The 14,725-nt window shown below is 38.3% G+C and overlaps 2 protein-coding genes across 2 annotated transcripts; one reads left to right on the top strand and one right to left on the bottom strand.

Moving 5' to 3' along the window:
- The first annotated feature begins 8,039 nt into the window (after positions 1-8,039).
- Positions 8,040-8,981, top strand: LOC107885650. Its single transcript, XM_016809324.2, has 2 exons — positions 8,040-8,060; positions 8,127-8,981. Exon 2 carries the CDS (start codon positions 8,133-8,135, stop codon positions 8,436-8,438), a length of 306 nt encoding a protein of 101 aa, XP_016664813.1. The 5' UTR covers positions 8,040-8,060; positions 8,127-8,132; the 3' UTR covers positions 8,439-8,981.
- A 153-nt stretch (positions 8,982-9,134) lies between these two features.
- On the bottom strand, positions 9,135-12,540 carry LOC100573557. Its single transcript, XM_003240785.4, has 5 exons — positions 10,947-12,540; positions 10,559-10,881; positions 10,360-10,492; positions 9,989-10,270; positions 9,135-9,917 (listed from the first exon to the last, which is right to left on the bottom strand). Exons 1-5 carry the CDS (start codon positions 11,542-11,544, stop codon positions 9,265-9,267), a joined length of 1,989 nt encoding a protein of 662 aa, XP_003240833.3. The 5' UTR covers positions 11,545-12,540; the 3' UTR covers positions 9,135-9,264.
- Between the last annotated feature and the right edge of the window lie 2,185 nt (positions 12,541-14,725).

Raw genomic sequence — 14,725 nt, 5'->3', positions numbered from 1 at the left:
CAATCCTATGATCGCGTACGTATCTGACCACCCTTCACCCCCACTTATACAGCACCACCCCCGCCCCACCCCGCACCTGTATCGTAAACGTTGGCCACCAACCCCCCGCCTCACCCCCAGCCTATACCGCGTCACCAGACGTCGTCACAGCACCACCCCCGCCCCACCCCGCACCTGTATCGTAAACGTTGGCCACCAACCCCCCGCCTCACCCCCAGCCTATACCGCGTCACCAGACGTCGTCACAGCACCACCCCCGCCTCACCCCGCACGTCTATCGTAAACGTTGGCCACCAACCCCCCGCCTCACCCCCAGCCTATACCGCGTCACCAGACGTCGCCACAGCACCACCCCCGCCCCACCCCGCACGTGTATCGTAAACGTTGGCCACCAACCCCCCGCCTCACCCCCAATTAACCCCCCGCCTCACCCCGCTACATCACCCAACCACCACGACCGTTAGACGCTCGCCGCGCGTTGGCCGCCCCGACCGCGGCGCGCTCTGTCCGCGACGCGGACGGGCTCATCGGACGCCGTCCGCTCGAACCGGATATCACCGACGGTGGCGACATCTATCCGGTAATCGGGCGGACGCGGTTTTTTGAATTTTATCATATTATATTTCATTATTTACCATGTTAAAACGTTACCCCCACCACTTATGCTTTATGCCGCGTATAGATTAAGTTAAAATAATTGATTGCGCGGACCTCCATACATTCATGTATATAATGTGCAAAAACATATACATAATGTACATAACATATACATACATAGTCAAAAACCTATACATTCATATATATAATGTGCAAAAACATATACATAATGTACATAACATATACATATATAGTCAAAAACCTATACATTCATGTATATAATGTGCAAAAACATATACATAATGTATATAATGAACAAAAACATATATACTTATAGCGGGAAACCAAGTATTAACGCAAATAATTTGTTTAATATAATTTTATATTTATTCAATGAAAACGTATACAAATATTATATATATATATATAGTGGCATAATGCACTGTGTAATAATGAACCTTAAATCGTATATAGTATTCTAGATCTAAGTAATGAACATTGATTTAGCTGCATGTTAACCGACGACGTCATACGATTCCGATATACGGGCTTGACTATTATTATAACGATTATTGCGATTGATATTATCATTTTTAACATTTTCAATGAACTCCATGCCTTTATATAATAATACGAATACACATTTGGGGTTGTGCAAGGCGTGTTGCTGCCAAACTTCGTCATTTTCCTCCCATTTCCCCAACAATATCCCGCAGTAGTGACATTGAACCAAGTCACCCGTTCCGGTATAAGTGAAGCCGCCCTCGGCCAGCGAATATTTATCTTGACACGATCGAGGCGCGTGCGAATCGAATGTTTTCAGCCTTGATAAAAAGCTTGTATACTGAGGATATTCCGGGTCCGAGTTCTCACGTACCATACGCACTAGTGATCGACAATCTACGGTACATTTTAATAAGTTCATTTCAAATGAAGTGTATGAAAATGTTTTAAATCGTAAATAATGCGTTCCAACTGTTAACGTTTAAACGTGAATAAGAAACTTCTAGCCAGTGTAACCGTCTGTAAGCAACTGTCGGCTATACGGCGATAGCTAGCGGACATTACAAGTTATATTCAAAACAAATATCATATATATATATATATATACAATATATATAATATGTATACACTATACACACATTTACATACATACATCCAAAATATATAACATAAATACTTGGTAACATATTTTACTTATACGAAGCATTCCGTTACTATTATTATGATCGTTATTAAACATATTCAATATACAATCAAAAAAGCGTCTATCTATTAATTATTCGGATATAAAATACAAATTAAAATATCCGTATAGAGATCTGTAATAGGTACGCGGTAAAGTAATTTATCTATACCAGACTAGTCACATTAGGTACGCTTAAATGCTGACAATGACACTACTACCACCTCTTCCACCACCATCAATACTTATATTATACATAATATACATATTACATATTGTTCTAATAACCGATAATGTATATTCATCGTTAGCCGAGATGATTATTTTTCAAGAATCAGTCATTCTGCAGCCGCTTAACGTTTAACAAGTGTGTTTAATATTTAAACGGTCCGAAAAAAAAAAAAAAAAAAATGCCAGAGAAAACTATCACTATGGCGTACGCTGAACGCTCCGGGAAAAATATCTCTATGGCATACGTTGAACACGCCGGGAAAAATATACATCGTTCTCTAGCCGCAATACCACCGCCCAACGATTTAATCGATTCGACGAACTTTGTCATAGACTTCACCGGACGTAAGTTTATCAACATCGGACTCGACGCTTCGGACGTTTTTAACGTGAGCGTACAGATTATAACGCCGTCGAGGCATGTTTGTATAACAAGTGTATTCTTACATAGAATTTTCTCACTCCTACCATACATACTCCCGAATATAACCAATCCACCGGTTAAAAGTCGTGAGAGACTTTTTCTCAAAGATGAGAATTACACGCTTTCCAGAACTACATATCGCGGCGAAAGTATGCTTGTCATCGAATCGCACCTTCAACAAGGATGCCGTGTGCTGTTGAGCGAGCGCGATCTATTAAGAATCCACGAGATACAATGGGCCGTCAGTGAATCTATCTCCCGAAAATCTAACGTGACGCGCTGTGCGGTTATGGTGCAAATCGATCACATAGCTACACATTTGAGTACTAATGTTTACGTCGATAAATCGTCCACGGTAGAAGAAATTGCTACAACCACCAGTAATGTACACAGTAATCTCCACACGATGAATATATTTCCAAATAGTGAGAACAGTTTCATAAACCAGATAAAATTGATGGCCAACAAACAGCTGGCATTGTGTTGGGCGGACAATATTCAAAATAACGGCATGGATTACGTGCCAAGTAATGACAGCGACAAAGACATTGAAGAGGTGGTTATTATTATATTACAGTATTACAATATAATATAATATTATTCCGTGTTATAATATTATACATCATATTATGATATAATATCATGCATATTTTATTCATATACTATTTTTTATATACTTATTTTTACAGCTTATTAGATTCCATGAGGACCCGGGCCCAGCTATGTACACATATTAAGAATATTGCTGTCAACGAGTACATGCTCGACCTAAGCATTCCAGTGGTTAACCATCCCTTGTAATCTTAATAATATTAATACCAGACTATAGTCATATCCAACTCGTCGAAAACCCGGCGTATTAACCATTCTTATGCTGACTTTTTTTTTTTAAACTTTACTATTATATCGCACGCCACATCGGATAAACGCGCTAAAAACAATTCCGAGCGTGATACAGTAAAGTTTAAAAAAGCCCGCATAAAAATGGTTAATACGCCGGGTTTTCGACGAGTTAGATAGATCCTGCATGGCCTGATATTAATAATATTAAGATGAAACGCAATAATATGTGTAACGCGTTATAATATATATAATATTATATCTATTATCTATGTATGTAAAATCTGTTTATAAGATACTATTATTCATGTTGTGTACCTATAATATATACTTGTATAGTTTTATAACTGTATTATTATTATAAGACAAAATTTGTTCATGTAGTGTACCATACAAATATTATATTGTCAATTAAAATATACATTATATTATAAACGTAATTACAAAATATACCTGATATTGTATATATTATTTATATTATATATAGGAATTAATTCCAATGAAAACATAGCTGGTTGTGTGTAAATACAGAAATCTTGCGGAATGTGTAAAAAAACTTATAATTTCAATAAAACATATGAAAACTAACATAATTTAGATATTATCTCATATAAAAAAATGTCAGATTCCTGATAGGTACTCGACGAATATGTCTTAAATACAGTTTTTAAGCCAATACATTAATCATTTAACTTTGTAGTATTAGATAATATTTAATGTATTTAAATACATGAGCATAACAACTACATAGCTGGTTGTGTGTAAATACAAAAATCTTAATGTAATATGTAAAAAAACCTATAATTTCAAAAAGATATATGAAAACTAACATAATTTAGTTAAAATCGCGTAATATCGACATAATTTAGATATTATCTCATATAAAAAAATATCAGATTCCTGATAGGTACTCGACGAAAATGCCGTAACATTGTAGTATTAGATAATATTAAATGTATTTAAATACACGAGCATAGCTCTAAGCCTGTAACAATGAATTACTAGGTAGGAACGGACAAATCTACCTGTTCGGTTATGTATTGAAAGAGGGATAGGTATAATATATTATTATGCCATATTATAATATTATTAAAATATTATAATATATCCCACATATATTTGTTCAGCTATTATTGGAATTTCATGAAAATTTCGAATCAGAAACGCAGATGTATTTGAAATATTGATAATGATGTACAGATGTCCAACCTCAGCATTCTTTTCACTGTCCGAGGACGAAAGGGATGCGAATGAGGATGATAAACCTAACCATATTAAGCGAGGTCGCATGTAACGTATTATATTCGCATTCCATGGTAGTCCTTTTAAAAATAATTTGTAGAATAATATAATTTACGTTTCTGTATACACGGTATTATAATCTTTAAATAGTCATAATATAATGGGTGTAGTTATCGATTTTTTTTACACAAATAAGCCGAATCTGAGCGATTCTAGGCGGGGTTAAGTGCAATCATCTGGCTTCAGCTGAAAACTCTGCAATCGAACGCTGTTTAGACAATACACCACGATAATAGTCATCCAACGCACAAAGTCGACCCTCTTCGACCGTAATATATTAAGAGGGACCACATGTATCGCATTATAATAATATAATATGTATGTATGTACTATCTGTTCGCGGGACACTGTGTCATTCATTTTACTCCATATACGTATATATTTATATATATAATATATATTGCATATGTATACCATACAAATGCATATTTTGTACATATCGTAATACTTATATTATGATTGTAAAGACTTGTGCATGAATAATATTATTTAAAAAAATAATATTCGTTATATTAATATTATTATTATTATTATTATTATTATTTAGAAAGGCGAAATGGTAATTATAAGGGTGGGAGGGAAGGGGAGAGATTAGAATTTTCTATTATTGTTGACGAAAATGAGTGTGATAGCTGACGATATAGCCACAGATTTGCTATACGTATACCATTATACAATAAAGCACTACGTTGAAATTCCCCACATTAACTTGGGAACATGGATAAGACGAACATCGCATCAGTATTGGTGAATATAATACGAGCAAATGGGGGTATAAAACAAAAATATTGCTCATTAAAAATTAGTCAATTTGAAACAGTCGCATTAATAAGTAACCCATCTACCGATTCACGCGAGGTTGAGGAGTATTCGAAAATAGGAGAGATTTTAAAAGCCTCATTGTTACAGTTATACAAATTTTACTCCATATAGTACACATTTCTCTATAGAAGTGTAAATTATATTATATAATGTTATCGTGTAACGCATTTTTACTACAAAAATATTCGCGTGTCTATGTAATTATGTTATATAATATAAGGATCAGGGATTCTATACATTCACTAGACCTCGCTGAAACACTCATTTTAAATATAATTTGTAGAATTAATATAATTTCGACTTGTTATATTATACGATATTATATTCTCTAAATATCCATATTCGTATTTTGGGGACACGAATATCGAGTTTTTACAAACGAATAAGTCGCATCTGGACGGATATATACGGGGTTTGAAGCACGGGACGTCGCTTCGAACGGACATGGTCAAGACAGTCGCAACGATTAGCTATACACCGCGTAGGATCCGCTAAAGGGTCGACCTTTTTCGTCGTAATTTATATACATATCAACGTCTACATATCAATATCTGGTGATGGTTGATTTAATCGAAATAAATGACGCGAAAATTATTACACTTGGTGAAAAGTTTACAAAGGAACTAGCTATACATAGTAATATCTATCCGTGGCGAACGAGAAAAAATCTCGACGCTTGGTGACGGGGCTCGAGTGATTGAAATTAAAATAATGCAAATAGAATCAACGCTCGTACCGACGGTCGATAAATATTTTTCGGTTACCAATAATAAAATTGAATCTTTAATCGAGTCCATAGAGATTGTTAATAAAAATAAAAAAAGATTTGAAAACTAACTTGTCTAACGCGTACGCCAGGATAGTTATACTCGAGGATATAATCGATGGATATCTGCAGTATTCATCGAAGCTTACTGCCAGTAAGACGTTATAATATAAATATTATAACATAACGAGAATATTATAAATATTATAATATATCGAGTATAGCGATGGCATCGGCTATTTTGGATATTCATTGCATACTAGGTCCAAACTCTAAGTATCTAATAAAAGAAATGTCTATAGTTGACATAGACGGGTGAGCTAGCCAGCATTGGATTTTTAAACATTCTTGTTCACGTGAAAATACGTCGAAAGTCCGAACTGTCAACAAGTGGTTATATCGCAATTATCATCAACTGACTACGGTTTGCGGTGACGTCGAGTACCTACTCAGAAATAGACAAAATTTTCAAATCGTTACATTTCGAATGCATTTTCGTGAAAGGCGAAGAAAAACGGCGAATCATAGAAGATTTCCTTCCCGATGTCAAAATTCACGAGATGGGTGAAGATTTGGATTGTCCACGCCTAGACCAGTTACATGAGCGGTTAACCGAAAATATACACCGCCAACCGTGCTGTTTATACCATAAGGATTTAAATCATAGACTATGCACGTATAATAGGGGTTTTATATTGTTAAAATGGTTTAAAAATAATACGTGAAAATAATTGTATGGTATATTATATATAATTTAATTTCTGTACATAATATTTCTGAAATAAATACATATTATATTATATAATGTTGTACTGCGTTTTATTACACAAATATGTGTGTGTGTATGTATATATGTATATATATATAATTGACATCCGGGTTCTACGTTCGCACGGACTTACGCCCGACCCTGCATTCCTTAACGATTCTTTTAAAAATAATTTGTAGAATAATATAGTGTAATTTCTGTATACACGATATTACTATATTTCACCCTTATATTTATATTATGGGAACGAATATCGAGCTTAGTCAACAAAAATAAGCCACATCTGGACGAACATTGACGGGGTATAAAGAGCCCCGCCAGCCTACGTCAGCGGCCTAGTGGACGCACATGGCCAAGACAGTGACCGTCGGGTGATCCGACGGATGCACGTGGTCAAGACGGCACATTCCGGTATACGACGCGCAGGATCCGCTCCAAGATCGACCCTTTTATTTATACACATGTGTGTAAATCGTCGCAATATTGCGCACGCCGATTGTCCCGTCGGCCCGCATCGGATAACCGACGGACGCACGTGGTCAAGACTATAGATCACGACTAGTCATACGACACACAAGGTTAACCCCCTTCATCTCTAGCATATATATATATATATATATATATATGGTCAAGTCAGTGCATCCCGATTAGCTATATGACGCGCAGGATCCGCTCGAGTATCGACCCTTTTATTTATACACATGTGTGTATATCAATCGGTGTACCCGCTCAATATTGCGCACGCCGAACGGTATAAGTGGGGGTGGCCGTCGATGGTGATAATTTTGGACACTTGTCCGCTGTCCACTCAATATTGAATCAGTCCTATTTTCTCTACAGCACAAAACAGACCTCTCCAGATATCATCACTCGACAGTTCAAAATATAAATATTACAACATCTCCGTACGAATAAAGTGAGTTTTATTTAATTATTATTATGTACTGTCGTATTACACGAGCCTAATGTCTTGTTAAAGTCTAATGTCAGTGGAGAATTGTTATATCTTATATAAAATTAACAGACGATATTTTTTTTTAGTTCTGAATTCATCATCATTCAACCATATCAAGACGTCTACATCACCCGACTCTACACACACACACGACGTCTAATTAAAAAAGTGTGTTAATTCAATTGATTTAAATAATTTACTTTTTTTCTAACGTTTATTTTTTTCTGTTCACAGTTAACTATGGATGTTTTAAATTCGCTCCAGCGGCAGACGAACGTGTTGAATCTCTCTATTGGAGAGCTTACAAAGGACATCGAATATCGTGTACAATCCATGAATAATGTGGAGACGAAATTTGGAACGGCTGTGGCATGCGTCTTACAGGATCCGGCTGGCGGTGGGATAATCAATGTATTTCTCCCCAAGTCGGTGCAATTACCGAACGAGGAACTACAACGGTACAATGAACATGAGGCCGACCCGGTAAACCTCATTTTTCGAGGGATGAGTAAAAGAAGCTTTATTATTACATTCGTACCCGCTTAACCCCGTTTTTCGGGCGATGTCTAACGTAACGTAAATATTTTTATGCCTTGTTTTTAATAAAAATTTTAAAAATATGTTATTGTTCTCATTTTATCTAGATCCTATAATTTTAAGTGTAGTATAATATAATTATATACATTTAACAAGTTATATAATTATTCTTTCCGAGATGAGTTGGTTTTAAAAAATATATTATTTAATAATTATTATAAGGTTTATCATCGCAAATATGATATATTTTATATTTATAAGGTTTTATTATTAAATAGTCTGTATTTTTATTGTAAATGCTTAACTCCAAAGACTGACTGATGTAGAAGTGCTAGCCGTCAGAACACCGTATGTAGGGATATAAAATATCCTCACCCGCTTCTTATCGCGCCGCGAATGAGCGGGGGTTTTTAAAAAATAATAATAATAATAATAATAATGTTGTCAAGACCTCGGTATAATATATCGGATAAGTATGTATGAAGATAAGGGTAAGTATAAGATAAGATGATGATGAGAAGATAGGGATAAGATAAAATATGATAAGGATGAGAAGATTAGGTTGCGATACTAAAATAATAATAATAATTTAAAAAACGAGATTAAATACAAAACGTAGTTAATATAATATTTTAGCATCGTACACTATCATATTTTTATATACAACGGTTGTATTTCACGATTATACATTATATATTATATATATATATATATATATTTTATCAGGTTATATAAGTATGCAGCAGACACATTTCGCAATTATACAATTTATACAGATATGAGATCATTGAACAATAATAACAATAACAATAATAATAATAACAATAATAACAATTTAATAATTTATGCGGTGATGACCGTGTGCGTACGTCGAAATGTTGTCCGGTAACACATGACGCTTATCGTCAGCCCTGTTTAAAACTAGTTTCATAGTCCTAATCGTACGCAATTCGTGTTTAAACGACCGTATAGAGACATTTTCCCTATACGGCGTGAATGGCATGTAGCTGTAAACGTGGGACGGATGTGTGGTCGACGGTGAATTTGTTGCAGAGGTTGAGGCGTTCCGATGAATTTGTGCGACAGCTTTCAGCGCGGAATCGGCTGCGATCATTTTCCCCATACTAGCGTCGAACTCGTTGTCACACTCGTCGGATTCTGCATCGTCGTCCACGTCGGCGAATAAGCACCGTTTATGCTCGGCGAAAGTGAGGTGATTTCTCATCACGTGCCCCATAACACCCTTCGCGCGAATAGTAATCTCCTCTTCGACGTCGTACGCATAAGACTTGGCACGCAAAGCAACGAATTCGTAAACGGTTCTGGAGCCACACTCGAATTTAAAACATCCGGGAATACGCTTCCGAGCAGTCGTATAACACATGTGGTCGTGTGGGAAATTCGAGGTGTCCATAAACCGCATCAAATTAGGATTTTTCATCAGGTCCACGAAGAAATCGTTCGTCGTCACGCGGTAGAATAGTGAATCTGAAACAAGTTATAATAGTATTATATATATAAGAACCGCATGAGTCTACACGAGATTTATATAGACGTACCGGTATCTGTGTATAGCAGCTCGATCTTATCGCCGTAATGTCGTTTCATGACATCGTAATGAAACCCGTACATTACAACTTTACTCAGTTCCAGTACGGCGAATCCTATGTATATGGGTTTACAGAAATCCACTTCCTTAGTATGTTGCGTGACAACCGAGAGATTTTCATTGTATGTCGTGCAGTACTTGAACGTCGGGCGGTTTATCAGCTTCCGCATTCTGACTGGACACGATACAAGCTCCAAATTAATTCGTAACCGCATATTTTCGAAAGTTTTCCCTGCATATACATACATATAGTTATCATGAAGTAAAATTTGAGCGGGTTAAAGCTCGAAAAAACTTGTACAATTTATAACAATAACATACCGTACACTGAATTATTTAAATCCTTAAAAAACTTTTCTTCGAATTTGTTTTTCGCCTGTTTGCGTAATTCGGTGTTGAGATTAATGTACGGGGCCAACCACGGAGATTGTCGGAACTCCAACACTCTGTGCGTCTGAAACGTATAGATAATAAGTTATAAGATCCGTATACACATAGTAATGATAATATTAATAATCACTTTTTCGACTACCACGCCGTGAGCCATGGCCTGTTTCAAATTCATGTAATGTACCACGTAGTGTTCTTTCCGCTGAAATGTGGCCATCAACTTTCGGACAGTCGACCCGTGTGGTATGCTGGAGTGAGGCAAGAATGGCAAATCGTTTTGAACATCGTGCAGATCCTGGGAGTATATAATATCCACCTCGTAAAATCTACCAATGTCGTCCGTCGCGCGCATCCATTCTAACTGCGCTAGCGCGACCTCTGGGTTTCCCGAGTACCATACGAAATCTCCAATTGGCATATACTGACACATCGCGTACCCGTACAAATTATTTGCTAAATAAATACGGTAAAACATGGATTAATATACGCGTACATGTAAATTTATATTTTATAATCACCATCTAAGTATATGAGCGACGTGTTGGGTTCTTCGGCATTGTATCCTGGCGTCTCAGGATTGTTGGCGCGCGCGTGACGCTTGCTGGCCTGCACCAGGCCACCGCGCGTACCAGACTCCAAAAACAACACTTTCTCGAAATCAATTAAAAGTTCAAGTTGAACTTTTGTAAAGTGTAGCATGCAGTCAAAGCTGAATCCGGGCGACGTGTAGTAGTGCGCGGGGTCCAGGTGATATGTGGCCATACATATATCCCTGAAATTCTCGAACACATCGGCGCTTAACAACACATCGACTTTAAGGTACAAATCGCTATAAGCGCCGAGCGTTGTGCAACCGAAATGATTCCAAACTCGTATTGCGTGATCGTAGTCTTCGTCACACACGTGCGTCTCCGTCAAAGCGCTGTAGAACTGGAACTTGTCTGGTAACGATGGTACTTGCAATTTATCCCACGAATCCGTATATTCGTAAGGATAAACGCCCTTCCGCGTGACCAACGACATCTCCGACGGGGCGAACACTTTCGCGACTTCGCGAAACTTATCAAAGTTCGCGGAGGAGAGATTCTCCGCCAAGTGTGCCAAGCTTGAGGCCATGAATCGACACGTGTCTATAAACCTGACGGAGAACGAGTTATTTATATACTTCGAAAATGAAATATACTTTTCCTCGGTGTTCGCTATTACCGATATTCGGTTATTGTCGTCGTTCGCTAAATTTGTCACGATAAAATGTGCGTCTTAGTTGGACAGATTATGTAGGAAGCAAGGTACGAATTTTGGCGTTTTCAACTTAAGGTTGCACGTGTTACATAATGTTTTAAGAAAGCGGCCCGACAAGTGGTCGTGGTGTGCAGTTTTACAGTTCTGTTCGCTAAACGCACAGCTGCACAAGTCACACATTGTCTGGGCTTCATGCACGCGGCAATCCTCAACACTCATAATAATCGGTACATTTACTTCCTTATATAATCTGGCTATTTTATCGGCCACACCGAGCACATCGCGGACAAAGCGTTTGGCGACATCGTCCTCGGTCGCCGAACCTCGAAAAATGACCGGAGCTCGCGGTATGTCGAACTGGTCAAACAACTCTGTCGGAACCCCCTCCGCCGCGACAACATGGTACCCGTAGCTCATTGGATGGTGTTCGTGAATCGCCGCGGTATTCGTGCCTTGTTTTCGCCCCGTTTTCAGCAGTAGGGCTTCAAAGTCAGCGTATACCACGAACGGCAGGCGCTCCGTCTTACACCACGCCTCAAATTTGAGCGTGTCTCCTTCTTTCGGCATTAGAGGGACAACCGGTTTGTGTGCGCCGCACAGTAAACGATGCTTGGCCAGTGCCCTCTCTCCATGTAATTTATATTGTAATGGGCGGTCCTCAAAACTGGCGAAGCACCGTTTGCAGTAAAACAATCGATGTTGGTGGTTATTTTTTTGCGAACTGGCTAGGCGTGAAAAATTAGAAATGAACGCATAATGATTCTTGTCATCCTTCCCGGTAATCAGTAGCAGGTCAAAATGATTCTCCTTTTCTTCATCCACGATTCGCAGAGGGTACGCGACAGATTGCGTGGACGATTTTTTTTTATTATTTTTTTTTTCGCAATTCCTTATACCGTATACATTGACGGTCGTCCCGGGATTCATCTCTTCAAATACCTTTATCTCCGACACTGGAGTGGGGGTTGATAGTGCGGAAAAGTCATAACGATGTTCTTCCCTCGAATAATTCACGCCTACTCGTACGTGATCGCGTGTTACGTGTTTGGCTAGGATCGCCCACTTAAAACATTGCCGGTCAATATTTTGTGGGTTGATAACGGCCTTCCGGTTCAGAATACTTTCCGGCAACGATAAGTATGACGATCCCCCCATAGGCGTGTACTCGTACACACCCAAGAGCAGTCCGTCGATGGACGATAATGAAAAACCACTATACTTTCCGGCGTAACAATCTTCTTCCGCCAGGAGAGTAGAGAAATCGCGATCGACCAAACCCTCGACGTTGCTATGGGCATAGAGTTCTCGGGCCGAAGTTTTAAACGCCCGATTTTGAGCCGAATTATGCAAGTTGGGTATAACGTATGTAGCCTCTAGTTTCAAGTTATATTTGATCGGGTTAATACAGGTGTGTTCGCGTAATTTTGTGATTAGTTCGGCCTCTATAGAATTTAGGAACGCACGGTAACTGACTGCATTATCGGCATTTTTTCTAAAATACCACACGATTGTACGATTGAGCGAAGACTCAATCTCGATGAAGCCTGCCCGATTATTAGCTTTATTCATTCGCGCCATCTTCCTTTTGATATTTTTTCGAGTATTTTCCGTGTGAGCCACAAATTCCCCGGTTGGTGGTGGTGAAAGCGAAAGCGGTAGTGCGGCGGTCGCGGGGGATCTTGTGTCGGGTTCGTCGACGATAGCCTGTGCGGGTGGTGGGGAAACGATAGCCGGTGTGCGGTACGATGATGATGAGGCTTGAGGCGCGGGAGTAGATGTGTCCGCACGGCGACTGCGTGTCGAGATGACCGTCGTCGGTAGAACATCTGGCCGGATGGGCGGTATAGTGGCGGGGGGTGCCCAGTTTATAACTGACGCGCGACCTAACACATATTATTAATATTAAGATAGTGTCGTTATTATTATTATTTATAAGAGAAATTAATTATTTACCCATTGCACCGCCACTTATCAATACAGCGCTGCTGTGGAATTCGGGTGTGTTTTTAGCTATCACTATTTTTAAAAATAATTTAATTAATAACCCCGAGTAAATCATTTTCGAATCGAAAAAAACATCGTATGTGTGAAATTATAATTGTTTAGCATACATAAAACTAATTTAACATCTCTTATTCGAGGTATGAAAAATGTCGCAAACTAGTTTTTATACTCGTGTATAGATAACTAAGAGGTTTTTTCCGGTTCAACGATATAATATTCAATGTACTTACTATGATGATTTTGAACGTGGATACTAAGGTTGGACCACCGACTGAACACCTTGAGACATATCGCGCACGAATTCGTCGATCCATCATGGGTTTTAACGTGCCTGTTCAGAGCGCGTTTATGTACGTATACTTTTTCGCATATCACGCAGTTAAACATTTTTAAAGATTTAATATGAGGAAATATTTAACAGAGTGAGCGAGGTAATATGAATGTACAACAGTTTTCGTCGAGCTGCACTGACCGTCTGATCTGTAGGACATATGCGGTTGCGGAGGACCCGAATATCGGATGCGGTGGTGGGTGGGTGGGTGGCGAGGGGTATCCGACATTATCTATAAAGGCTGTAGATTTATTCAACCGCTAGTACTATGCGGCGCTGGCATATAATACATTTTATAATTATCGGTTGCAATATGTACAACATGTATCGACAATGATAACTGACGCTGGTGGCGGTACTAATATTCTGCGCATGTGCCTACGGCAGTCAAAACTGTTATCTGATAACTAGGGATGACTAAATATTGTATCGCGAATCGCCACTCAAATATTTTAATTCATAATATTATTATTATTAATGCTTTGCATATAACTTACAATGTCTGTTAACTATAACCATAATATATCCGTCAGTTGCTTATAGACGGTTACACTGGCTAGAAGTGTCTTATTCGCACGTTTAAACGTCAAGATCTAGAACGCATTATTTACGATTTAAAATATTTTTATACGTTTCATTTGCAATGAATTTATTAAAATGTACCACCGATTGTCGATCACTAGTGCGTTTGGTACGTGAGAACTCAGATCCGGAATATCC

Source organism: Acyrthosiphon pisum, chromosome A2, assembly GCF_005508785.2.
Source record: "Acyrthosiphon pisum isolate AL4f chromosome A2, pea_aphid_22Mar2018_4r6ur, whole genome shotgun sequence".
NCBI lineage: Eukaryota > Metazoa > Arthropoda > Insecta > Hemiptera > Aphididae > Acyrthosiphon > Acyrthosiphon pisum.
This window is presented reverse-complemented; position numbering and strand designations above follow the sequence as displayed.